This window comes from Larus michahellis, unplaced genomic scaffold (assembly GCF_964199755.1).
Source record: "Larus michahellis unplaced genomic scaffold, bLarMic1.1 SCAFFOLD_117, whole genome shotgun sequence".
NCBI classification, from domain to species: domain Eukaryota; kingdom Metazoa; phylum Chordata; class Aves; order Charadriiformes; family Laridae; genus Larus; species Larus michahellis.
Window position 1 is genome coordinate 426,854 of NW_027436403.1, and position 27,361 is coordinate 454,214.

Genomic DNA, 27,361 nt, shown 5'->3' on the forward strand with positions numbered 1-27,361 from the left:
TGGGGCCATGGGGTGACCCTGCACTGGCCATGCTGGTCAGGGTGAGGAGCAGACCCAGCCAGAAAGGGATCACTACTGCTGAGCCCCCTTCCATCTTCCCTCCTGGCTCAGTGAGAAAGGTCCGGGCTGGGCAGGACCAAGGGGTGTCTCCAGTGGCACAAAGGGCAGGGGAGGGCTGCACGAGATCCAGCCCATGGGGCTTTCCACGAGGGTGTCCTGAACCACTCTCCAGTCTTCTGTCCCTTTGCCTGCTGGCTCCTCACAGCCTCTCCTGGCATTGCAGGGGCCTCGTTTGCCCATGGGCTCCACAGGTTCATCTTTTCCTCAGGGAGACATTCCCTTGGATGGTCACTCATTTGATGAGGTGCCCCTCACTGCCCACCCACACTCACACACTGTCCCTGCAGATCCCCTGAGCTCTCTTGGCAGCTTCCAATTCTTCTCCAGGATGAAATCTGGCACCAGCTCTGCTGCAAGTGGGGCAGTGCCAGGCCCATATGTCAAAAACCAGTTGCTGTTTAGCAGACATGTTCAACCATGGAGAGAGGTCTTCGTTCAGCCCTTGGTCTGAAAAATATTCCCATGGGAATCTGAGCCTGTTGCCCTGAAACCATCAAGAACCACAGAGGAGAAAAGTCCTTTTGAGGGAGCAGCTCCTTGGGTGCAACTCCTGAGAATGGCTTTGTAAGAGGCGTCCAGCGTTCTGGCCCTGCCCTGAGGAGCCATTTTATGGTGCTATTTTCACAGAGACCAGCTCTGATAAAGAGGTTCTCATCGCCTGCTGCTACCCACAGTCACAGGGGTGCCACTGTAGAGACAACAGGACTGTCACAAGGTACACGAGGCCTTAGGGGGAACACAAAGGCAAGGGCACAGCAGGACAGTGGGGATGTGAGGAGAGACCAGCACTGAAAGGCCTCGTCCTGCTGCTGTCCTTGGCCGTGGCTCCAGGGAAGCAGCAGCCCCGACTCGCAGGCGGCACAGACAGAGTGCCCAGCGAGGCAGCCAGGGGCAGCCCCAAGGCTCCCCAGGGCTGATCATTAATGGGGCAGTTGGACATTTTCCTCCTGAACCCCTTTTATGTGTTGGGGCAGCTCGCCCAGCTGCAGAAGAGAAGTGAAGAGATGGGAGCTGAGATAAATAATTTTTTCCAGGTATATTTACTGAGCTTATCTAAAAAGGGAGCCAGGATCCATCTGTAAACGAGGTCTTTGGGTCAAGAAAAAAAGCAGTAGGAAGCCAAGAATAATAATAACAAAAGTCAAGAACAAAAAAACCAAAACACATAAAAACAATCAAACGAAGAAAAAAACCCAAAAGAACAACAACAACAACAAAAAAATCCCACAAAGAGAAAGTAAAGAAACATATGAAGAAAAATTAGTCCTGCTTTTTCCTGAGATGCAGTGGGAGCTCCATTGGCACAGTGGACACCTTATTAATCTAAGGAGGATTGTATTCAAATAGTTTCCTCAGGGCATCCTTGAGCTCTTTGTTCCTCATGCTGTAGATGAGGGGGTTCACTGCTGGAGGCACCACTGAGTACAGCACTGCCACCACCAGATCGAGAACTGGGGAGGAGATGGAGGGGGGCTTCAGGTAGGCAAAGATGCCAGTGCTGATAAAGAGGGAGACCACGGCCAGGTGAGGGAGGCACGTGGAAAAGGCTTTGTGCCGTCCCTGCTCAGAGGGGATCCTCAGCACGGCCCTGAAGATCTGCACATAGGACAGCACGATGGGAACGAAACAACCAAAGCCTAAACAGACACTAACCACAAGAAGCCCACCTTCTCTGAGGTAGTCTGAGTCTGAGCAGGAGAGCTTGAGGATCTGGGGGATCTCACAGAAGAACTGGTCCACAGCATTGCCCTGGCAGAGGGGCAGGGAAAATGTACTGGCCGTGTGCAGCAGAGCATGGAGAAACCCACTGCCCCAGGCAGCTGCTGCCATGTGGACACAAGCTCTGCTGCCCATCAGGGTCCCGTAGTGCAGGGGTTTGCAGATGGCAACATAGCGGTCATAGGACATGACGGTGAGAAAACAATAGTCCCCTGCAATGAAGAAGAGAAAGAAAAAGACCTGTGCTACACATCCCCAGTAGGAGATGACCCTGTTGTCCCACAGGGAATTGGCCATGGATTTTGGGAGAGTGGTGGAGATGGATCCCAGGTCAAGAACAGAGAGGTTGAGGAGGAAGAAGTACATGGGGGTGTGGAGGCGGTGGTCACAGGCGATGGAGGTGATGATGAGGCCGTTGGCCAGGAGGGCAGCCAGGTAGATGCCCAGGAAGAGCCCGAAGTGCAAGAGCTGCAGCTCCCGTGTGTCTGCGAATGCCAGGAGGAGGAACTGGCTGATGGAGCTGCTGTTGGACATGTGCTGCCTCTGGGTGTGGAGCACTGAACAAGGAGGAAAAGACAGTGAGAAGTTAAGGGAGACTTCTCTGAGCAAAATCAACAGCATTTCTCAGACTTCACACTCTGCACTGCTTTTCCACTTCTATCAGATCTTCATTCAGCTCTGTGGCTGGAGCTCAGACTGTTTCTGGCCGAGTGTGCCAGGAGGAGCGGGACCTCTGCCCGCTGGCTGCCCAGGAGTCAGCCCTGCTCTGCAGCAGCAGATTCGTGGGAATGGGGTGGCCAGTCCTGGTGTTCCAATTTGTCAGATAAACCTCTCCTCATGGAAAAAGGGCTTGTCAGTCTCTGCACTCCCATTGCCATGAAACCACAGTTGCAAGAGTGTTGGAGAGAGGTTCTTCTACAGCTCTCTCCCGTCTCAGCTGGAGATTCTCTTGCATTTCAGAAACCCTCACCATTTCTGCTGCATTCAGGGACAGCAAAGGGAGTCCTGCCAGGCAAGGGGATTGTCTGAGGGTTAGTGCAGAGAGAGGGGAGCTGGTCTGTCCCTCTGTCTTGTTCCCAGCTGCCCTCTGCTTGTGCCTTTCTGAGACAGAGGGGAATCGCACTCGCGTGTTGACATGGAAAGACACCAGGCACTGCTGAGAGCAGAGAAACCCACTGCCGAGAGCTCAGTGTCTCACCCTTTCTCAAGGTCTCAGCACCCCACTTCTCGCCAAGGACACACATGGCTCCTTTCACAAACCCAGCAGCGTTTCCTTGGTCGTAGCGTCTCTGCGCTTCTCCACAGGGCATTCAGGTAACAGCAGGATGCTCCAGGACAGATTGGCATCCTGGAGGGCAGCTCAGTGCGTGGAAGGACACCCCAAGGGGATACCCAAGTGTCCTAGTGATGGTATGTCAGAAAGGGAGAGTCAGCTCATTCCCCAGCCACATAGACTGCATTGCCCACAGCCCCACGCATTAGAGGAGAGCTTGGACACTTCATTCCCAGGGAAACACTTTCATGGGAGAAATCACAGGACCGGTGCCTGACTCGGCTGCTGCAACTCCCATCCCCAGAGAGCCTGGCTGGGAGAACAAGAGAACAATCACAATATCACAGACAAGTGGAGAAACAAGGGAAAACGCAGTGATGGTCTGGCTGAGAGAGGCCAGGGCAGAGACAGCCGGGCACTCAGGACAGCGTTACCCCTACCCTGCTGTGCCCGTCACCTCCCCAGCATGAACTTTGCTGGGCCAGTTCTCTCAGCCCCTGTGCTCTGGAGAGAAAAATGGACACACGGCACATGGTTAGAGAGCTGCAGCACGGCTCTGCTGGAGCTCTGGCTTCACAGGAGGGTCATGCCTTGAACCACAGAGCCCTGAGGGCTGAGGCTTTGCTGGGCGTGAGAGGAGGTGAGGGGGCTTGCTCAGAGGAAGGGGTCTGCATTGGAGGGGATCATACGGAGTTTCATGAATCCTTCCTCCCACAGCCATTTCAGGTTTTTGTTTCCACAAATTCCCTGACCCTATCCCTGCTGCCGGGAGATTCTCCTCCTGGGAGGTGTTTCCCTGTCCCATGTCTTTTCCCTGTCAGCTCTCACAGACCCCATCCCAACCCCTGTGCACTCCCCTTGGCCCCACAGAAACCTGCCTGTTTGCCGGGCACTGCCTGGGTTCATGTTCCTGTTTGCAGGTGGAAAAGGGCAGGTCAGAACAACCCCGATGGGTCCAGCAGAGCTGATGCTGGTGCTGCCCATGGGCAGAGGAGTGGCTGAAGGCACTCCAGGAGGTTCCTGGCAGACCTACTGACCACTCAAAGCTACAGCTCAGGAGTCTCACTGACTTCTTCCAACTTCAGAGCTCCCTATACATTTATCAGTTTTTGTACCTCCCCACTCTCTCACTAGGAAACAAAAATAAAATGTAAATGCAGGAAAGCTCCTTATCTGTAACGTAATTCCTGCCTTGAGCTTCCCCTTGAAAAGTGCCCTCAGAAATGTCCTGGGGGTGAAGTGCAGCTGAGAGCAGCCCTGACCCACGCAGCACCCCCTTGACAGCAGGACACTCTCCTGCCAGGAGCTGCCTCTTCCACCCACACCTTCTCCCCGCACTGCTGCTGGGAGCTCCTCAGGGAAACGGAGAGCTGATCCTGACAGGAGATAAGTCCCTGCCACAGCACAAAGCACCCTTGGGTGCAGGGACCCTGCTCTGAAGGACAGACCCCTGGCTGCACACCCACCTTCACACTCTGCAGCCATCCCCGGGTGAAGGCAGCTGATGTGCCCTGTCCCTTTGACAGAGCCATGGGGAAGCCCTGCTCCAAAGCAAGTCCTTTTTCTCTATGGCGGAGAACCTCTGAGAGACCTCCTGATAGATCCCAGAGGCTGTGGGATGTGCCAGCTTCAGGAGATCATTCCAGGAACCGCAGCTGCGTTGCCCTGCAGCCAGAGACTTACCCTGTTCAGGGCTGGGAAGATTTTTCTGCAGCTGAGCTCTCCTCTCTCCTCCCACCCCAGACTGCCTTTACACCCTCTCTGCCTCCCTCCTCTGCCCTCGCTGCCTGCAGGCAGTGCCCTCAGCCCTGCTGCGCTTGGCAGAGGAGCTGCTCCTGGGCAGAGCTGTCTCTCTGCAGCGCTGCCCGCTTGCCATGAGCTCCCTCCATGCCAGGAGCCCAGCCCAGCTCAGCAGCAGAGGACCAGCCCAAGGCAGCCCTTTCTCTGCCCCCTCGGGGCTCCCTCCAGGTGTCCCTGGGGCTCCAGGGCAACCTGCTGATGTAATCGCTGATGTTCCCTCCCTCACCTGGAGATACACTTATGTCCTGTGGCATTTCTTGTATTAGAAAAGAGTTGGCAGGAGAATCACCTCTTCTTGTCCCAGTAGTTGACACCAGAAGGGTGAAAGGGAAGGATCTCATTTTTCCAAGCTCGGGGGATGATTCCATTGAGTGAATTAGGACATTTCACCCTGGGTCTGTAGTCCCAGGGCTGGCAAGACATTCAGTGCTCTTTTGTCAATCCCACATCTCTGCTCTGAAGCAAACTCTCTGCCCCCACGGGGTCTTGGACACTTGGTACCGGGTTTCCTTAAGGCAAGTAGGAGCTTGCCTGGTGACACAGCTGGGGTGCTTCAGCCCAAATGTGCAGCAATCCCCTCAGCCAGGGGCACAGACAGGATGAGCTGGAGCCATTACTGATGCAGACAGAACTCCGGCAGGGATGGCATACACTGCCCAGACATGGTGGCACAGCTCAGTACAGCTGGTGTCCAAGGACAGCATCCTCCAGGCACAGCAAGGATGGAAACTCAGGCTAAACTTGAGAGGCAATTCAAGGGCACCATGATGCGTGTTTGAAACATCCGGAACAGTTAAAGAAGAAACAAAGATAGTGTGTGGCCACTGCTGAGATTCATGAGAGCAGGTGTGGATAGGTCTGAGATTGTCTATGTCCTCTTTGCCTCGATCTTTCCCTGCAAGGTCTCCCAGGCCTCTGTGACTTGAGGCAGGACCCTGGAGGAGAACAACCAGCGGTGGATGGGCATCAAGTCAGGAGTCACTTGAGCAAGCACCATCCTCACCAGTCTCTAGGACAGGATGGGTGGCATCCCAGGGAGCTGAGAGAGCAGGCCGATGTCACAGAGAGGCCCCTTCCATCATCCTTGAAAGTGGGGGCACTCCCTGATGACTGGCGGCACCCAAATATTGCATGCACCTTTCAGAAATGCCCCATGGATGAGCAGGGGAGTGAAAGGCTGTGCTCCAGAGCAGGTCCCCTCAGGTCACAATTCTTTCATGGCCGAAAGAGAAGGTGACAGGATTTAGCCAGGGGAGACTCTGCCTGGCCATCCGACTTGCTTTATGTGAAGAAAGGCCATGACTGTTAGGTGCGAGGAGAGACGTAGTTATCTTTGACCTGGAAGTCAGCAAGGTTTCCAGCATTGTCCCACAGAACACTCTCATGCCCAAGCTAGGATGGCTAATGCCTGCATGGATGGCTACTGGATAGCTAAAACCACCTGTACAGGCGGGCTCGGAGGGACATGGTCAATGCGTGTTACACTGCCTGGAGGCCTGTAGATTGTAAGGTTCTGCAGGGGTCTAGCCTGCAACCTGCCCTGTTTAATGTGTTTGTAATGACCCAGAGGAGACGAGAGAGTGCTTTTTCATAACAGTTGTAGATGACAGCATATGGAGGAGAGCAGACATGATGCTGGAGCTCAAGGCTTCCACCCAAAGGACAAAGACAGGCTGGAAGGCTGGGCCAAAAGGAAGCACACAGTATCCAATGATGACAAAGCCAAAGTCCTCCCCTTGAGGTGCACTCATCCTGTGCAATGGCAGAGGGCATGGGGCTGCATGGCTGGATAGCAGCTCTGCAGGAAAGACTTTGGTGGTCCTTGGGTTTCATTGGGACAACCATGAGCCGTCAGCAAGGGAGGCCAAAAGCATTCCGGGCTGTATGAGCAGGAGCACAGACAGTGGAAGTGACGATCCCCTTCTGCTCAGGACTTTTTACACCACATCCAGGTTACTTCTTTGGTTTATGTCACTGGATCTCTTCTAGCAAGTGACCAGGATGTGTTTGGAGAAAGCCCTCAGTAACTGGTCTGGCCCTGCAGGAGGCTGCTCGAGACACCTCCCGACGTCCCATGCAGCCTAAATATGACTGTCCTTTCTTCCCCTTCATTTTTTCAAATTAGGGAAAGCTCTCAGGTTGTCTCTGACCACAGAAGTCATTCACATCAGGTGCCAGGGTGCTTCACAGGTGCCCCCAGACAGCCCTGACCACATCCCTTTCATTCCTTGAAACCACAATTGCTTCTCTTTTTTTATCCAGATCCCCTCCAAAATGAACGGCTTCCTTATTCATCCATTCCCCCTTGGCCATGCTTTTCTTTTTTCTTACAACCTTGGGGTATATCTGAGGTGGTTGGTGTGCTGATTTTCAAACTCAGGTGGCAACTCCATTAAGCAAATCATTCTCTTTCATTACCTGTGGGATCCTGCAATTCCCCATATTCTTATCTGGTTTGAGGCACTGTCCACAAAACCTGCAATGTTGACCATTTGGACTTTGAGTCCAGAGGGACCTTGACACACCTGGGGACTTGGCCAAATGAAACCTCCTGAAGTTTCATAAGGCAAAGGGGGCAAGGTGTGCACTGGGGGCAGAACAAAGGCGGTGCACTGGGACAGGCTGTGACGCGGCTGGCTGAGGAGTGTCCTGGGCAGAAGGGTGTGGGAGTTATGGTGGATGCCATAGATGGATCCCATTGTGAAAGGAGGATGGAGAAACTGGAGAAAGTCCAGAGGAAGTCTGTCGGGATGGGGTTAGGGGCCTGAAGCACATGAGCTGTGTGGAGAGGCTGAGACAACCGGTCCTCTTTAGTCTGCTGAAGGGGAGGCACAGGGAAGCCTAAGAGCAGGTGACATCTTCCTGGAGAGATGAAGGTGGAGGCAAACTCTTCTGCTGTGGCAGATGTTTGGCAGAGGCAACAGCGGCAAGCATCCTCCATGGAGCTTTATACCGAATATTAGGAAAAACGGAGTAGGCGGACGTTGCCCTGCAGCAGGACACCCATCGACTCTCTGTTATCTCCATCTTTGGAGGTTTTCAGCTCCCCAGAATGTCACCCAACCTGACCCTGGGATTGACAACCCTACCTTTGGGTGAGAGGCTGGACCAGAGGCTCCCCCACCAACCCCTTTCCCAAAAGCCCTTCCATGAGCCTGTGCCTTGCATTGTGCCCCAGGAGAAGAGAGTCAGGTACAGGTGAGGCTTTCTACAGTAGAGGCTCATGGGACAATTCCGGCTGGCATTGTCCTGTGCTCAGTAGGTATCTCGTCCTACCTTTGATTACTCTTTACATTTCCCGGCCAGGCTCCTTACCCATGCGGTGCTTTAGGCTGTGAAGAAGCTCAAAACCAACTCTTTGACTCGGTTACTTTCATTTGACGTGCTGAAACGCAGGGCAGACGAAGGCAGTTCAGAGCTTCTAGGATCTCTGCTGCACGGTTAGGACTCAGCAGACTGGAAATGCAGGTAGCGGTGTTGTGTCAGTGTACTCCAGGGGTCAGGAGCAGTGGGTACCGGTCACAGCACCGCATGAAGAATTTGCCTTCCTTTGTGCCTTTCCAGAGATCTGGGATCTGTACCTTGGCCTCTACCAAGTACCCTATCCCCCCCTCCACCTCTTACTGGAACCAGGGAGAAAATATACGAAGCGGGCATGAATTCAGGGCAATTCTGTCTACAAGGTGTCATCTTTAAATGATGACAAAGAGATAGCAGGGAGAGCAAAACCACTGTTCGAAGAACTTCATGCCAGAGGGTAACTACTGAAAATGACACCCACTCTGACAAGTAATAGTAACTGTCGGGAAGGAAATAAAAGAACTTTAGTTCATCCTCATGAAGAATAAGAGTTCCCTTGCAGCAATGTCCAATTTCTCTTCTTAGCGATACTACCACGAATTCGAAAACATGCTTGAGAGCTTCTCTGTTTTCCCTTGTCTCTGAAACTCAGCCTTCTCAGACCTGGAAAGGACTACTTCAAATCTCTGCCACCCAAATCTCTCCCATTGTTTCTCATGCTTTTACCCCAAGACCTTTCTTCCCATCGCTTCAGCACGCTGTGGAGCCTCTTGTTTATCTGGGTGAAGTCAGGGTACTCTCTCGCACAGCCTGGCCTAAAAATCCTCTCTAGGTCATGATCCCGCTTGTATCACCTCATGTTACGTACAGCTCCAGCCCCCTTCTGCAGAGCTCCAGTGACTGGGCAGATTTCCTTTTTTTCCTGCTTATTCACCTTCGCTACATGTTTTTACTGTATTCATACCAATTATTGTCTGATGTAACGCATTTATCTCCTCACAACTTCACCCATTTCCAGTTGCAGTCTGAGACATCTCCCCTCTTGCAGCAGACATTGTGCAAAATCCTATGGAAACCCACTTTCCATGCTATGGAATGTCACTTCAGTGCTGCATGTTCATTTGGGTTAAAACGAACACAAACAAACCTAGAAAAAAACCACGCTGGGCTAGTTTTTTGGAGAGGCAGTTTCAAAGTGGCAAAGCAGTTCAATACATAAATATTGAGAGCCAAGTTCACATTTCCAGCAAGGGGAAAGGTCCCAATTTGCTAATTAAACTCTTTGGCCCATCCTGCCTGGAGTTGTACAGCAGTTGTGTCACACAGTAGCCAGCGTCAGAGGGAAGAGGGAGGCAGCGGGAACTGGAATGGTTTGGGCTCAAATGGAACTCAGACCCTGAGCTGGCAGGACAACACTGGCCGCAGTCGGAGACAGGTTCCCTGAGACGACTGTGAGCTCAGACCATGGGCGTGGAGGATGCACAAACCTCTTGAAGTCCCATCTCGGCAGGGGAAGAGGAAGGGTTTGTGAGACACATGGGCATGCAGGGAACGAGCAGTGTGTGCATAGCAATGAGCGTGTGAAAGGCAGGAGAAGGACCTGAAATAGCAAGGGGTGTCATGCTGAAATGTCAGAGGTTGAATTTTCGCTCTGAGGCAGCAAAATGAGGAGGATATGCACTTCAGCGCCGGGTTGTGGAGCTAAATAGAGGATTCTAGCATGTCTGGGGCTTGCAAATCTTGGGGGATAAATGAGCATTGACAAGGCTTTTGGAAGAAACCAAATAGGTTGGGAGGGGACACCCACAGGAATTGGCAAATCCTCATAAATCCACAGCTTTTTTTTGGAGCTAAAGAACCTGGCACAGGCATGGGACAGTGTAGCTGCGGTGGGCATGGCTTTGGGCCTTGACACCCCAACAGACCTGAGTAGGCTTCTGCCTCTTCCACTGAGACCCATGAGAAGGCACTCGCTCCTTAAAGCTCCAGCACCTCGTTGCCTCCTCACCCACCCGCCACAGAGCCTGCAAAGTGTCCTCCTGCTGACCAGTACCCGGCTTCACACACTCACACATTACACAGAGCCCTGAGCATTCCAAGAGGGAAAGGAGCTCCCTCCCCAAAGGATGGGGGTCAGGCCTTGGCCATCCTGCTTGGGGAAGCAAATCAAGGGCTTTCACAATGACTTCCACGTTTAAATGTCTTCCTGTAGCAAGTGTCTCTGACATCCTTTCCTGCTTCACCAGCCCTCAGGGACAGGAACTTTGTCTGCTCATTCCCTCCTCGGTCTCTTCAGAGGCAGAGATCAGCAGGGCCTGCTAACACCCCCAGAAACCTGGAGGTTTGCTTCTGACTTTTACTTCTCCGGGGGCTTGCTCAGTCTTTCAGGATCTGCAGTGCAGGAGCTCGGCACCAGAGGGCTCATTAACACGCCAAACGCCCTAAGGAGCCAGCTCTGAGCCTAATTCTCCTTTAGTCTTCCATTCTTATGGGGTTCATGAGAGAGGTGTCAGGAGTGGAGTCAAAGTGAAAAGATGCCAAAGCCAAGAGCCCAAGTGAATGAAATACTGGATTTTCAATAGCCAGTTCTGCATTAACACAGTGCTGCAGCTGGGTTACAACATTGTCCTCTTTCTGAGGAATTTGAAAAGTCACAGAATCACCAAATGATAAGGGTTGGAAGGGACCTCGGGAGATCGTCTAGTCCAACCCCCTGCCAGAGCAGGGTCACCTAGAGCAGGTGAAAGTCTTCCCTACAGAAGTCTTCTCTAGGTGCTGATCCCAATGATATCACCTCATGTTACGTACGGCTCCATCCTCCTTCTGCAGAGCTTCATTGATGGGCAGTTTTCCTGTTTCTTTCATGGTGGTTAGCCTTCCCTGCCTTTTTGTATTGTATGCAGATCAAATAGTGTCAGAAGCAACACATTTATCCTCCACACCTTCACCCATTTCCGGCTGCAGTCTGAGATATTTCCCCTCTTGGAGCAGACATTGTGCAAAGCTGCTCCATGTAGGGAAACCCACTTTAGTGCTGCATATTCGTTTGGGTTAGAGAGAAGCACCAAAGAGAAACGAAAGTCTGTTTCTTCTGTCAGTGAAGAGAAAGACTACGAGCCAGCAGTTTGCCCAGGTGGCCAAGAAGGCCAACAGCATCCTGGCCTTTACCAGGAACAGTGTGGTGAGTTGGACCATGGAAGTGATCGTCCCCCTGTGCTGGGCACTGGTGAGGCCCCACCTGGAGTGCTGTGTCCAGTTTTAGGCCCCTCACTACAGGAAAGACGTTGTGGGGCTGGAGCGGGTCCAGAGAAGGGCAAGGGAGCTGGCGAGGGGTCTGGAGCACAAGTCTTGTGAGGAGCGTCTGAGGGAAATGGGGGTGTTCAGCGTGGAGAAAAGGAGGCTGAGGGGAGACCTTCTTGCTCTCTGCAACTCCCTGAAAGGAGGGTGTAGAGAGGTGGGGGTCGGTCTCTTCTCCCAACTAACAAGTGATAGGACAAGAGGAAACGGCCTCAAGTTGCGCCACAGGATGCTTAGACTGGATATTAGGAAATTAGGAAGCACTGAAAGGGTTATCAAATATTGGAACAGGCTGCCCAGGGAAGTGGTGGAATCCCCATCCCTGGAGGTATTTCCAATTAGACGGGTTAACGTAGTGCTTAGCGACATGGTTCAGTGATGGTTTCTGTCAGTGTTAGGTTGATGGTTGGACTTGCTGATCTGAAAGGTCCCTTCCAACCTAGACAATTCTATGATACTGTGACGCCCCAGTTTCTCTAGGAGGTGGTCTGGGCTACCTTTTTCTTCCAGTACCCAAGTTGCAGATGTTGTGGTCCCTCTAGTGTCCAGTCCAAAATTAGGCCCCCGCAGGCGTATTCTACTTTCTGGTTTCTCTGGTGTTTGCTTGTGGGTAAACCACTAACATACGCACCAATGTTATATGCATATGCACCATTATCACCAGTTGCTGGCCCCCCAAAGTACAAAAGATCTGATGACTTGTGGTTCCCACTCCAGTGTCTGGCACTTGAACCTCCATCTGTGCAGAGAGAGCAGAGATCTCCCTCGCCCCACAAAGCTCTTGGAAAAGGAGGTATTAAGAAAACAGGACAGGCTGTGGTGATCAGTTGTGGGCCACAGCCAGGGAAGTGTCCTCACCAGCCACCTGTTTACACATGACCATCTCATTTCATCCCTTTTCTCTCTGTTTTCCCATGCTTCTTCCTCCACAAACCACCTTGATCCCAACCTTTCCCTTCCTTTGGTCCTTTCCTAGAAATCCCACGGCAAGTCTTGCACAATCCAAAAATGTGCTTTCTGGCTTCCCAGCACGAGTGTCAGACCTCTGATTCAGAAACCCCCCTCCTCAGTTGGATGAATCAAAGAATCATAGAATGGTTGTGCTTGGAAAAGTCCTAAACAATCATCTAGTCCAACCCCCCTGCCATGGGCAGGGACATCTTTCATTAGTTCTAGTTGCTCAAAGCTCCTGACCTTGGATACTTCCAGGGATGGGGCATCCACAGCTACTCTGGGCAACCTGTTCCAGGGTCTCGCCACACTCATCATAAAGCATTTCTTCCTTATGTCCAATCTAAATCTACCATCATTCAGTTTAAAGCCATTGTCCCTTGTTCTGCTGTTACAGGCCTTGGTAAAAAGTCTCCCTCCATCTTTCTTGGCCTATGACCACTATGTTTTCATCTGCAAACAGCGTGGAGAGAGCCCAGAGCTCTCCCAAGATGGGGTTTGCAGGCCTCAAGCACTTGAGCAGTATCAGGAGGCTGAGGGCCCTGGGCACAGTGGTGTGGAGACTGAGGACAGTACAGGAGAAGCCTGAGCGTGCTTGAAGGGTGCTTTCAGAGCTGGTGGAGCTTTTCTCTGTAGTGGAAAACAGCATGAGAAAGAAATAATGCCCCAACATGCAGCTGGGGAGGTGCAGACTGGACACAAGGAGAAAGAAATGTCACCCCAAGGGCAATGCTGTGGTGCAACATGACACCCAGAAGGAGCCTGGATCAGCCTAAGGCTTTGTGTTTCAAGGAAGAGCCAGGAAGTATGGAGAGATCTGAGCAAAGGAAGGTGAGAGCAAGGTGGGGCAGCCGGGTGGATGACTACAGCCTGCAGGGAAAGAGGCAGAGGTGATGGGACACCGTAGGACAGCCTGTGGTGGAGAAGACAGAGGGATGTGGCAAAGCTGAAAGGCCCCTGACAGAGCCAACCTCTTCATGCCTTGGGCTATGGCTGTTGTCCTGACGCCTATGAGGAGACAACCAGTCCTTCCAGCACTGGGGTCTCATTGCCTCCTTGTCCATACTCAGGAGCCTGGGAGGTGTCGTACCATAGCCCTGTCCTTGGCATTGCACATCTCCACATCCCACTGTGCCAGGAAGAGCCCTGAGGAATGAGTGAGGGACAGGATCTCCCTTCCTGGGGGCTGGGGGTCGTGCCTTGGCCCTTTGGGTGATGGGGTCTAGGCTTGGCCCTTTGCGCTAATGAAACACATCCAGGTTTACTCAGCATCAGACCTTCAGCCTGCTTTTCCCAACCTGTCATCACTGCCTCCAGGTTTCTGCGCTAACCAGACCCTGGGGACAATGTCTTAGTGGTGTCCCTCAGTGGGACCCATTAATACTACAAGAAACTTTGGAGTTTGAATTTGACTTTGACTCCTTGAGAGGTTTCTTCAACTTCCTCTCAGCGACTGAAGTTCATGGACTTGGCATGAAACCCACCAGAGGGGTCATTAAAAGGCCTTGGGCTGGTCCTCTGCTGCTGAGCTGGGCTGGGCTCCTGGCATGGAGGGAGCTGATGGCAAGCGGGCAGCGCTGCAGAGAGACGGCTCTGCCCAGGAGCAGCTCCTCTGCCAAGCGCAGCAGGGCTGAGGGCACTGCCAGGGTGTCTCAGGGAGATGAGCGAGGCAGAGAGAGAGCTTAAAGCTGTCAGGATTGGGAGGACGACTGAGAGCTCACTGGAGGAGAAATCTTTGCGGCCCTTGACAGGGTGAGTCTCTGGGTGCAGGGCAATGCAGGTGGAGTTCCTGGAGGCATCTCCTAAAGCTGGCACAGCCACAGCTTCTGGGATCTGTAAGGGGGCAGAGGGGGCTGGTATGAAATGTGAAGAGCTGATAAGCTGGGTGTGCAGCCAGGGGTGCCCAGGGCTGTCTTTCAGAGCACGGTCCCTGCATCCCATGGGTCTGTGTGCCGGGGCAGGGACTCTGCCGCCTGCAGGGTCAGCTCTCATCCAGCCTGGGGAGACCCCACGGGCATGTGGGGACGCAGCAGGGAAGGGTCCTGCTATTGAGAGGGTGCTGCATGGGTGAGAGCTGCTCACAGCTGCAGATTACTGCAGGACATTCACAGGAGACTTTTCAAGAAGCACAGCACGGCAGGGGCTACCTGAAAGGGAAGGACCCTCTTCTTCCAAACTTCTGCTCTGGGTTGTCTGGGTGGGCGATGGGACACAAAAATTCATCTCTCAGTTGAGGAGAAGGAATTGAAAATCCAACTCTGTTTCTTTTAGAGGTGAATAATCCAGAGAGTATTGGAAATCAACATCTGGATCCCTGCCCCTACAAAGATACTGCCCTCAGCAGCACAAAGCTGATCTCACAAAAAGGGTCTGAATGAAATTATTCCATGGAAAGAGAAGTCATTTTGGGGAAAATTTTGGAAAAGGGAATAGGATGGGATCAACGAAGTCTGCCTTAACTTGTGAATGTCTTCTCCTCTTTAAACAGACCCCCATGCATGGACTAAGCACATGTGCAACAGCAGCTCCATCAGCCAGTTCCTCCTCCTGGCATTCGCAGACACACGGGAGCTGCAGCTCTTGCACTTCGGGCTCTTCCTGGGCATCTACCTGGCTGCCCTCCTGGCCAACGGCCTCATCATCACCACCATCGCCTGTGACCACCGCCTCCACACCCCCATGTACTTCTTCCTCCTCAGCCTCGCCCTCCTCGACCTTGGCTGCATCTCCACCACTGTCCCCAAATCCATGGCCAATTCCCTCTGGGACAACAGGGCCATCTCCTACTGGGGATGTGTAGCACAGGTCTTTCTCTTTTTCTTTTTTATGTCAGCAGAGTTTTATCTTCTCACTGTCATGTCCTATGACCGCTATGTTGCCATCTGCAAACCCCTGCACTACGGGACCCTGATGGGCAGCAGAGCTTGTGTCCACATGGCAGCAGCTGCCTGGGGCAGTGGGTTTCTCACTGCTCTCCTGCACACGGCCAGTACATTTTCCCTGCCCCTCTGCCAGGGCAATGCTGTGGACCAGTTCTTCTGTGAAATCCCACAAATCCTCAAGCTCTCCTGCTCACATTCCTACCTCAGAGAAGTTTGGCTTCTTGTATTAGGTTGTTCTTTAGCTTTTGTTTGTTTTGTGTTCATGGTGCTGTCCTATGTGCAGATCTTCAGGGCCGTGCTGAGGATCCCCTCTGAGCAGGGACGGCACAAAGCCTTTTCCACGTGCCTCCCTCACCTGGCCGTGGTCTCCCTGCTTGTCAGCACTGGATTATTTGCTCACTTGAAGCCCCCCTCCATCTCATGGTCATCCCTGGATCTGGTGGTGGCAGTGCTGTACTCAGTGGTGCCTCCAGCAGTGAACCCCCTCATCTACAGCATGAGGAACAAAGAGCTCAAGGATGCCCTGAGGAAGCTATTGGGATCCCATCTCCTTTAGATTAATAAGGTGCCCATTATGCCAGTGGGGTTGCACTGTATCTCGGGAAAAGCCAGGATGAACTTTTTTTCATATGTTTCTTTACTTTCTCTTTGTGGGATTTTTTTTGGTTTTGTTTTTGTTTTATTTTGGTTTGGTTTGTTTCTTTGTTTTTATGTGTTTTCTTTTTTGTCGGAGACCTGTGATGTTATTATTCTTGGCCTTCTACTTCTTTTTTTCTTGACCCAAAGATCTTATTTATATATGGATCCAGGCTCCCTTTTTAAAAAAGCTCAATAAAGAAACGTGGAAAAAACCTATTTGTCTCAGCTCCCATCTCTTTACTTCTCCTCTGGAGCTGGTCAAGCAACCCCAGTATGCAGGAGGGGTTCAGTAGGCAAATGTCCATCTGCCCCATGGAGGATCAGCCCCAGGGGCCCTTGGGGCTGCCCCTGGCTGCCTCGCTGGGCACTCTGTCTGTGCCACCTGCGAGTCGGGGCTGCTGCTTCCCTGGAGCCATGGCCAAGGACAGCAGCAGGACGAGGCCTTTCAGTGCTGGTCTCTCCTCACATCCCCACTGTCCTGCTGTGCCCTTGCCTTTGTGTTCCCCCTAAGGCCTCGTGTACCTTGTGACAGTCCTGTTGTCTCTACAGTGGCACCCCTGTGGCTGCAGGCAGGAACAGGCCATGTGAACCAGTGTGTCAGAGGGGACTCCTCAAGGCAGGGGCAGAGGCTGAATGACTCTTCCAAAGCTGGTATCAGGAACACACCCAAGGAACTGTTCCATGAAAAGTCCTCATGGTGTTCTAGGGTCAGAGTTGCATGGGAATCTGTTAGGGATGAAAGGCTGGACCTAGAGCTCCCTTCTTGGTGGCACATGTCCAAGCAGAGTGCAAATGGTTTTTGCTTATCCTTCCTGGTATTGTCCCACTTGTGGTGGGGCTGATGGCCAATGCTATCCTGGAGAGGAACCTGGAGTTACCAGGAGAGCTCAGGGGATCTCCCAGAAAAGTGAGTGAGTCTGGGTGAGCAGTGATTGGCACCTCATCAAATGAGTGACCATCCAAGGTGGAGTGTCGTTGAAGGAAAGGTGAACCTGAAGAGCCCGTGGGCTAACGAGGCTCCTGCAATGCCAGGATCCAGCAGGCAAAAGAGACATAAGACTAAACAATGGTTCAGCCCAGTGTCCTGGAAACCCAGTGGGATTGATCTAGGGCAGCCCTTCCCTGCCCTTTCAGACACTGGAGACATCCCAGTATCCTGCCAAGCCCTGTCCTTGGCTACTGAGCAATCAGGGGAGATGGAAGGGGGCTCAGCACCAGTGATCCTTTTCTGTCTGCTTGCTCCCCATCCTGACCAGCATGGCCAGTGCAGGGCCACCCCATGGCCCCAGGGCACCACAGCCCCCTCCCTCTGCAGAGCAGCACCACCAGATCAGGGCCCTGCATGGAGCATGGGGTGGGAACCAGGAATGTCCAGCCAGGCCAGCCTGGACACGCTCACTTGGGGAAAGGCTGTCCCAGGAGAAGGGGTGTCCCTGGAGAAGAGCTAGGGAGCATTTCTGTGCCTGCAGGGAGGAATCCATGAGAAGGAGAAACCTCTTTCTGCAGGTCCCCACTCTGGGCAGGCTGCTCTGTGCCTGGAGCAGGACTCTTGTGCTGGCCTGGGGAGAGGGGCTGGCACTGAGGGGACACAGACCACCTGTGGCCCAGACACTGCGGGAGGCCACCAAAAGAGGAGGGCTGAGGGGGACAGAGCCCTGAGGGCTGCCAGGGCACTTTGCCAGGGCCATGTCTCCCCACTCTTGACCACACCTGTCCCATGCGCTTCCAGCATGGTGGAGCCATTGGACCGTTAATGGGGCAGCAGGGCCGGCCTTCCCCTTGCTCTCCAGTTTCCCCGTCCCCTTACTCCTCGCTCAGGCACATCCCTCTAAACTCCCCAGGTGCTGCTTTGAGCTTCAGGCAGTTGGAAGAATGCCCTGGTCTTTCAGCAGGCTAAGAATCTCTTCAGCCAAATCCTTCCATGTGTTTATATCTATCATATGCCATCCATCTCTCTCCCATACTTGGAGTGAGGTTATCCCTTTTGGACGGTGACCCTCGCTGGAGGAGGTTCACCAGGTTGAAGAAGCCCATCTCCCTCACCATCCCCACACAGGGCTTATGTGCTAAGCCCCAATCCTCAAAAATAAGAAAATTCCAACTGAACTCAAGAAAACCGGTTTCGGCATCAAAGGCACATGACCCTGGCACAGGAGGCCCTGAGAGGCTGTGGAGTGTCCTGCTGTGGAGATACTAAAAACCAGCCTGGACATCTTCTTAAGTGACTTGCTCTGGCTGACTCCCTCTAGTGCAGGGGGATTGAACTAGATGATCTCCAAAGATCCCTTTCAATCTACATAATTCTGTGAGGACATGGCAGTCCAGCAATGTCTCGGGTAGATGCTTGTGAGGTGCCTTCTGCCTGAGAACCCAACAGGCCAGCAGCAGGCCAAGGTCTGGCATGTTGATTGTGAGGTCACTGCTACTCTAACAGCGGGCATCTGCTTTGGATGCTATTTTGGGGTCACCCCTGTCTCTGCAGGTGGCAGGCCAACCCCCGGCTCAAGGCTGGGTTCGGTGCCTACGAGGCTGTTCCTTCATGAGCACCTGACAGGCCAGCAGCAGGCACATGGTGTGGATGTTGGTTAGGAGGTCAGTGCTGCCACAATCTCTGATAGGCCAGAAGCAGGCAGCTATTGATTTGGAGGTCACGTCTGCCCGAGCCCTTGATAGCCCCGCAGCAGGCGAATGGCCTGAATGCCAGTTGTGAGGGTGCTGCTGCCTGAGGACCTGAGAGACCATGAGCAAGCTCCTGGGTGTTTGAAGGCCTGTGTTCTAGAGCACCCCTTAGGCCAGCAGAGGGTTGATGACCAGGCTTGGTTCCTGTGAGGTCCCAAGTACGGGACATGCCAGCAGCATGGGTATGAATGCAACACACAGGATGGACCATGCCAGCATGTATGGAACATGCCAGCAGCTAGAGGTTGCTTCTGAGGTTATGGTTCCTTGGGCACATGATTGTCCACCAGCAGGCCCCATGACTGGGGTCTGTGTTTGTGAGGTCATTTCCTTCTGCATACGTTTTTAGGCCAGGATGAGGCTTGTGTCTGCGTTTGGTGCCTGTGAGGTCTCTTCTTCCTGGAAACTTTCCTGGACTCTTCCGTAGGTGGTGGGACATCCACACTAATGGTCCCAAGGCTTCAGCCAGCATTTGCCTTCCCAGCAGTGAAATGTCTTGGGATTTCTGGACTCACTGGAGGGATTTCCAGCAGAGCCAAGATGCCTGGGTCCCTGACCCCAGTCCTGGATTTGGATGGGCATGGCGAGTGTGTGATGCCCATCCTGCAGGGAGGGCTGGTATCCTCCATCCTATGGCAGCCATTGTATTTCCTGCAGCAGCAGGATCCCTTTCCACAAGTCCTGCAGAAGGAGTCGGAGATGAGTCCATGTCTCTGTGTGTCAAGGAGCAGAGTGTGAGGGTGGACAGAAGTCAGTGAGTGTCTGGAACTGCCAGGGTGAGAGCAAGGTGGGGAAGGGAGATGGGTGTCTCCAGCCGGCAGGGAAAAAGAAGCAGCTGTGGGACAGGATAGGACAAGCTGTGGTGGAGATGGCAAAGGGCACTGGCAAGGCTGGAAGTCACCAAGAGAACGCAAGTCTTTGTCCCCTGGGGCACAGCAATGGTCTCTGCCACCAAGGCCTGTGAGGAGACATGTTGTCCTAAGGCACTGGGGGGGCCTCCTGGCCTCCTTGCACACCCCCAGCAAGGCTGGGCACTGTCCCACCGGTGTCCTTCACTCAGCATCACACCCCCCACACAGGACGGCCAACCTCCCCAACCCCACCATGGCTCTCATCGGCCACCTGGGACTTGCATCCCTTTTCCTTCCATCACACTTCTCCACCGCAGTCTGCAGCTGGATGTTCCAGCTCCTTTGCACCAGCTCCCACCTGCTTTCCTCAGAGACCTGCTGCACACAGGCAAAGAGGATTTTTTTTTATTTTTGAACAAACAAAAAAACCTGATAAATTTCACCACTAAAATAAACCACTCCTCAACTGTGTGCCAAGTACAATCTGCCACCAATGATGTTCACCTTCCACAAGGCATAACCATGCAAAAAATGTTTTAGAGAGGTGAAAAATTATCAAATTAGCACACCTAAAGATCGTGCTAAAGACAGAATGAGGCAGACTACTGGAAGATAGGCAAGGTTTTAACTGCCTGAAGCTCAAAGCAGCAACTGGACTGCTGAGAGGTGTCTGCATGACCAAAGAGGAAGGGCAGGGGAAATCTAGAGAGCAATTGCAAGTGCTTCTGTGCAGATGCGCTGCTGGAAAGGTGACTGCAGACAGGGTCAGTTTAGTTGGGAGAGGTGGAAATACGTGAAAGATGAGGGAGATCAAATGCACAGCCTGAGAGGGAGCACTGACAATGCAAATAGAGTTCTCCTGGTCTGGAAGGTCTACAGCTTTCCTCTTGCTATTGACGCACACTCTGAAGACTCCTCATTTTGATCTCATGGGAAAACAATGACAACTTTTTTAAAGTGTTCCATTGTTTCAGCTGATGAAGTCGTACTCTTACTTTAAACGTGTATAATTTTTTCACATTTCCTGGCAGAGCTCCACTGTCTGACCATCAGCGGTCTTCCTTCCTGAGATCAGCTTCACCTCCAGCACAGGCCCTCAGGGCTGCAGAGACACAACAGACAGCAAACCCCTCTCCTGCTCAGACTGCACAGCCCAGCTCTGTTTGGAAAGTAGGGTTTGTTCTCTTTGAGAGAACCTCATTTCTTCTTCACATGACTATCTGCCATCCACTCCAACTCTGAAGCAACGCCTTTGCACAATTGAGGTCTTGGGGGCTTGTGAAGGAGCTGCTGAGATGTGTGGAGCTCTTCTCTGGGAGGAACAAGTTGGGTGAGCCCTGGTGAGGGAGCATTCGAGGAGAGACTGTAAAGGGTGACATTGCAGTGGGAGACAAAGAACCTATTAAAGACCCTTGCGGAGTTTAATTACCCTGGAATTCAGTGGAAGGGGACCACAACAGCATTCAAGCACTCCCGGATGTTTCTGGAGGGTCTTGCTCAAGGCACAGCTTGAGATACAGGCCTTTCTAGCACAGCTGCTGGATTGGCCAACAATGGTGACACTCATCTGCAGCTGTTACTCTCAAAGAAGGAAGAGCTGGACATGGATGTGAAAACCAGTGTCAGCCCTGGCTGTCGTGACCATGACATAATTAGGTCTCACCTCCCAAGGGGAAGGGGAATAGAAGAGTGCAGATGCCAGACCTCAGAGGAGCAGACTTTGGCCTAGTCTTGTGACTTTTCTGGGGGGAGCCCGTGTGAGCAGCACAGAAGGGCAGCAGAGCTCGGTACAGCAGTTCTTCAAGGACAGTGTCTTTCAAGTATGAGAGTGTGCAGAACAGTCATCAGGACAACAGGCAGAGCTATCAGGAGAGAAGCCTGGGGAAACAGGAAAGTGATGGGGAAGCTCCATAGAAAAAAGGAAACATGCAAGAGGCAGATGTAAGGATTAAAAAGAAAAAAAAAAAGGTAGAATTCAGAAATAGAGTTGGATTTAGGAAAGTCCGAGCTCACACAGAGCTAGAACACGTGCAAAGGAGTTCAAGGGCACAAGGATGAGCTGCTCCTCCTTCAGGAACAGTTAAAGAAGGAACAAAGATATTGTATGGCCACTGTTGAATTTGCTAACTGCAGGTGCGGTGGGGATGGCCAAGGGCCGTGGTGGGGCTTTGACACCCCAACAGAACAGAGACCCTTGTCCGCTCAGCTATGGCTTCTGTCTCTTCCACTGAGACCCAGGAGAGGACACCAGGTCCTTACAGCTCCAGTGCCTTCTTGCCTCCTCACCCACCCTCCACAGAGCCTGGGAGGTGTCCTACTGCTGACCTGCACCTGGCACCTCATCACTCCCACATCACCCAAAAAGACCCCAGAGCATCTCAAGAGGCAATGGACATCCCTCCCCAGGGGATGGGCATCCAGGCTTGGCCATCCTGCTTGGTGAAGAACATCAAGGCCTTTCACAGTGATTTCCACATTTACATTTCTTCCCAGACCAAGCGTCTCTGACTTTCTGCTTCACCAGACCACAGGGGCAGGAACTTTGTCTGCTCCTTCTCTCCATGGTCTCTTCGGTGACGGACTGCAGCAGGGTCTGGTAACACCCTCAGAAACCTGGAGGTTTGCTTTTACTTCTCGAGAGGCTTGCTCAGTCTTTCAGGATCTGCAGTTCAGGAACTCGGCACCAGAGGGCTCATCTCCACGTAAAACACCATGAGGAGCCACGTCTGGGCAAAAGTTCCCTTTAGTCTTCAATTCTTCTGTGGCTCATTGGAGAGATTTCAGGAGAGCAGTCAAAATGAAAGGATGTCCAAGCAAAGAGGCCAAGTGAATGAAATGTTTGATTTTGAAGAGCCAGTTCTGCATTAATCCAAACGTTTTTTGCATTACCAGAATGTCTTCAGAAAGAGTCTGCACCCTCTAGACCCATGTGGATGGACTGGCACAGCCACCCCCAGCAGGGGGAATGCCCATCTCCTAGGCTGAGGCACACAGTCAAGATGCAAACCTCTGCAGTGCCCACTTGTTGCAGGCCTCCAGGCAGAGTGTGACTCGTTTCGCATGACCCTCTGAGCCTCTACCAGCTCATTTTGCATGTTCTCCCCATCCCTGCAACTCTCAAGCCTCTGGGAGCTTTGGCTTTGCCATCCTCCCCCCATCCTGGGGACAGGTTTCCAAACGCCTCCTCTGCAGCTTCCCCTCTTGCACCTCCTGTGTGCTGCCTTTGTGCCCTGCCGCCCAGTCACTTTATACCAGCAGCCTCCTGAGATGAGTGTTTCCCTTCATGGGCATTCCAAGACATCATTCTTGTGCTTGGAGGAGGCTGTGCTGCAACGCCTATAGGATTTCCCCAGCTCCTTCACCCGTCAAAGCTGCTTGCCATGGCACCGCTTGGATCAGTCCCCCCAGTACATCAAAAGTCTTCTCCTCTGGAGCCACCCATGCGTGTTCCTCTGCTGGCCTTCCTCACTCCTCTTTGGCATCTGGGAGCCCGCTAGTTCCTGGTCACTCCAGCAAGGCTGACACTTGTTATCACATCCCTGACCAGCCCTTCCTTGTTGGCCAGGACCAGGTCTAGGTGAGCATCACCCTTCCTGGCCCACCAGGCAGCTCTGCTAAGAAGGTGTGTCAAGATCCTCCAGGCTGCTGGCACCTTGTTTCTTTGCCTGGCCAGTGAATGCCTGGGCAATTACTGTTCCCCATAGGGCCCCGCTCACTAACCTGCAGACTTCTTTGAGTTCCTTTTGTTTGGGGGGTTGGAAGGGGGCGGGGGATGGGGATGGGCAGGGCGGGGCGGGGTGGGTGCGTGAGGGGGGCTCGCACAAGCCCTGCCCTGCAGCTGGGTCTCAGTCCTGCCCCCCCTCTGTAGCTTCTTGCTTGAGGTAGTTTAGATAAAATGTCGGTCACAGAATCAGCTCAAAATAATACATTCCGATAACATTGTGGTTAAGCTTTTTGTCAAACAGGAGTTCCCATGTTGGTGTAGCAAGATAACATTGTGGACATGTCTCTTCTGGTTAAACAGGGAGTTCTCAAGACTGCCACAATGGGTTCGTTCCTCTTGCTTAACTTGTTTGATCAGCAAATCACCTTTAGTTACTTATTACACTGAGATGACTCAGTGCCTTAAAAGGATAACGTGAGGAAGGGTCTCCTTACCCGGACGACCACCGAGACACTCAGGCTTGCGCAGAAGTGTTTTGCCGACACAGCAAAATTTGATACACGTGTGGAAAACGACTATCAAGTCATCCTAATAAATACGTAAGCCTGGGTGGAGTTATGGATTAGGTAGGCGGAATAATGAGAATATTTTGTGTATAAATAATGGATAAATATCCCCGGTAAGGGGTGCTAGGTTTGTGGGTTCTTCCCCCTAGCCCCCGACACCGAATAAAGCAGTATCTCTCAACGACTTTTGTTTCAAGGGCTTTTATTGATGGTGTGGGGGAGGGTTTGGGGGGTTGGAAGGGGGCGGGGGATGGGGATGGGCAGGGCGGGGCAGGGTGGGTGCGTGAGGGGGGCTCGCACAAGCCCTGCCCTGCAGCTGGGTCTCAGTCCTGCTCCCACCCCCTGAGACCTGCCACCCCGGGTGCCCCGGCAGGGAGGGTGGCTGCTGCTCTCAGCGGTGCCAATCGCTGCCCGTACCTGGACAGGATTCACACAAGGGTTGGTAGGGGCCAGGGGGGTGCCGAGGGCCTGCCAAGGAGGGGCTTGGGGGTGGGATCTGAGGGGGAATTTGGGGGGTGTGGGAGGGGGTGGGTGATGGTATGTGAGCGTTGGCACGAGGGCTTGTGGGGGGTGGAAGATTGGGGTGTGGGGAGGGGGCTGAGGTGGGGTTTAGGGGCTGGGGGAGTGAGGTAGATGTCACGCAAGGGGACTTTGCACGGGGGTTTGCATGAGCGTTCGTGGGGGGCTGGGGGTGCTGTGGGTAGTGGCGGGGGCTGAAGGGGCATGGGGGAGCTGAGGAGACATTTTGGGGCCTTGCGGGGACTGAGGGGCCCCAGAGTGATTTCAAGGGGACATGGGGGGCTAAGGGGACATTGGTGAGGGAGTACGGGGGGCTGAGAGCACATTGGGGGGCGTTTAGGGGACATTCTGGGTGGCTGAGGTGACACTGGCGGGGGCGAGGGGGCCTGAGGGCACCCATAGACTGCCCCGCACGCTCTCAGGAGAAACTGAGGCATGCACGAGCCTTGAGGGGGGTGGTGGGGGGTGTCCTGGAGGGCCCCAGGCGTCCGGGCGACCCCCGTCCCTCCTCACTTCCCCCCCGCTGCCGGGGCGGGGGCACCCGGACGCCTGGGTCCCCTGGAGAGGAGCAGAGCAGCAGAGCGAGCACAGCAGGGGCGGGGGGGTGTCCCCAGATTTGGAGGGGGGCCCACATGGGGGGCGGGGGCCTATCTGTGGGAGGGTTCCCATAGATTTGGGGGTTGCTTTTGGGGGTGGTGAGGGACAAATTTGTGGGTGCCGAAATTTGGGGTGGATGGCAAATGTGGAGGGCCCCATAGAGTGGAGGGGGTGCCCTATAGAGTGGGAGGGGGTCGCCAGCTGGGTACCAAAGAACACCCCCCGGCCCCCAAACTGGTCCCCACCCAGCCCTGGGAACAACCCCCCCGGCCTTGTTGCCTCCCCCAGGCCTTGGATCCCATCTCTTGGAAGTGCCCGACCGCAGCCGAAGCCCAAAAGGCACCTGCCCGGGGGGGCTGCCAGTCGCAGAGACATGGTGGTGCAGGGGGCAGAGGGGCTTTTTGGAAAGGCCCTGGGGAGAATTCCCAGGACAAGAGGGGAACCCCGTCTCCTCTTTGCCCAGCTGTGCCCCCTCCCTGCTGGTGTCCTAAGGCACCTTCAGGTGACGCGGGCTGATGTCACAGAGGGACGCCGCACGTCCCAGGGAGGTCTCCCCAGCGCCGTGGCGGTGCCGGCACTTCCCGGTGAGGCCTGGGCACCGCTGGGCACTGCTCAGGGGCTCCCCACTGCTGCCCTTCGGAGCTGCTCCACGGCCAGGAGCGGGGTCGGGAGGCAGCTGGGCTGCGCTGGGGGACCCTCGCTGACAGGCAGAGCAGGGGCACGTCGGAGAGGAGTTTTGGGCGAGGAGCTGCAAAGAGCAGCCCTTTTTTCTGAGCTGAGGGCAAGCGGCAAGCGCCATGGCGGGCTGCTGCACCGTGGCCGTCAGCTTGGAGCTGAGCAGCTTGTTCCCCTCCCTCCTGTGTCTCTCCACCAAGGGTAAGAGGTTTGGGAGCTGCTTCCCGAGGGGTCGCAGCGGGGCTGTCAGTGTCAAAAGCTGGAGCTGCTGGGCTGTGGGGGCGGCTGGGCAGGGCTGGGGGCTGCAGCGAGAGCCCCTCCTCAAGGCTCGAGGCACAATGTGGCATCCCGGACTCCCGGGTCATGATGCTGGGGCTGCCCTGAGCCCCGAGGCTCCCATGGGAATGTGTCGGTGCCCTCGCGAGGGAGGCCATCCAGGGCCAGCTTTCCCTGGGAGCTGGTACCTCGTGGGGTTCTGGCCCTGGGATGAAAAATCAGCCCTTCACCTTGGACTGGTCTCCTTTGGGAGAACCTCCCTTCCTCTCCACGGGATCCTCTTGTGCCACCAGGCTGGCAGATGGTGTTCTGGGCTCTGGGGTGCCATCCCTTTGTGGGGGTTAGGTGGCCACAGCCCTGGTGCTGAGTCCTTCCCGTGTCCCCGTTTCTGCTCCAGCCCTGCCCCGGGAGCAGAGTAAGGCTGGCAGTCTGAAACTGGGGCACGGCCCAGCTCCGCAGCCGTGATGGCGCTGTCTGTCTGGGCTGTTTGTGGATGCCTGCATCTGTCACCTCCTGGGCAAGGAGCATGCCGAGAGGCTGTGAGCTGGCTGGCCCCGAGCCTGACACCTCTTTCCCTCGCTTTACAGAGGTCGTGACTATCTGGGATGCTGTGTCTGCGTACATCCTGGGACAGCTGAAGCTGGAGAAGGTGGGCTGGCGTCTTGGTCCCCCTTTGCCCTGGAGAGCCTGGGCCCCGGGGAGCAATCCCTCCCTGAGCATCGGGGCAGCACACCGAGAAGACCCCATCTGCCGAGAGCCGCTACTTGGTCAACCGGGGGAGAAACCAAGTCCAGATCTAGCCCCAGAAAGCATTTGGCAGACGATAGGGCTTTGCCCTTTGCTGTGGTCAGAGTGAAGAGACCAGGCAGAGACACAGGGCATTATGCCGGGCCAGTAATGCCAAGGATAATCCATAGGAATCAGTCCCAGGGGCATTCCCTGTGCTGGAAGTGCCTGGGATCCTCTCTAGCCAAGGGATGTTGGCAAATGTTTTGAGGAGGGGAAGAAAACAAATGGAGAACGTGGGCCTTTCCCAAAGCTTTCCCTTTGCCCCTCTCTGAAGTCCTCACTCATCAGCCCTTGGTCTTTTTCCCGGGCAGGGTGTCCTGCTCCCAGGACTCGGGACCTTCGCTATGGTGCAAGAGCGATTCCAGGGTGAAGAAGAGGTGTTTATGGCTCGAAGACCAGTCTTCCAGCTGAACATGGATGTGGCGTTTCTGCAGGAGCTCACATTCCCCACAGCGGTTATCCCTGGTGAGAAGGCAGCGGCCACCCACCACTTCCCAGCTCAGGGAACAACTGGTCCTACTGCTGAAGACTGAGGCAAAGACGGCATTAAGTGCCTCAGCCTTTTCCTCATCCTTGGGCGCTATGTTACCGGCCCCATCTACTAGAGGACAGAGATTATCCTTAGTCCTCGTTTTATTGCTAATGTATTTATAGAAACTTTTTTTGTTGTCCTTGACAACAGAAGCCAGTTTACTTCTAGCTGGGCTTTGGCCCTCCTGATTTTTTCCCTACGTAGCTTCGCTACCACATTGTAGTCCTCTTGA

At 53.9% G+C, this 27,361-nt stretch overlaps 2 protein-coding genes across 2 annotated transcripts; one reads left to right on the forward strand and one right to left on the reverse strand.

Annotated features, from left to right (window-relative positions):
• Positions 1 to 727: 727 nt before the first annotated feature.
• LOC141737406 (olfactory receptor 14J1-like) lies at positions 728 to 2,373 on the reverse strand. Its single transcript, XM_074572097.1, has one exon. It carries the CDS (start codon positions 2,371 to 2,373, stop codon positions 1,444 to 1,446), a length of 930 nt encoding a protein of 309 aa, XP_074428198.1. The 3' UTR covers positions 728 to 1,443.
• Positions 2,374 to 14,971: 12,598 nt separating this feature from the next.
• Positions 14,972 to 16,546, forward strand: LOC141737412 (olfactory receptor 14J1-like). Its single transcript, XM_074572104.1, has one exon. It carries the CDS (start codon positions 14,972 to 14,974, stop codon positions 15,896 to 15,898), a length of 927 nt encoding a protein of 308 aa, XP_074428205.1. The 3' UTR covers positions 15,899 to 16,546.
• Positions 16,547 to 27,361: the final 10,815 nt, after the last annotated feature.

Bases quoted from the DNA above. Each gene is read 5' to 3' on its own strand.
- LOC141737406 (XM_074572097.1), bottom strand. From the start codon at position 2,373: ATGTCCAACAGCAGCTCCATCAGCCAGTTCCTCCTCCTGGCATTCGCA.
- LOC141737412 (XM_074572104.1), top strand. From the start codon at position 14,972: ATGTGCAACAGCAGCTCCATCAGCCAGTTCCTCCTCCTGGCATTCGCA.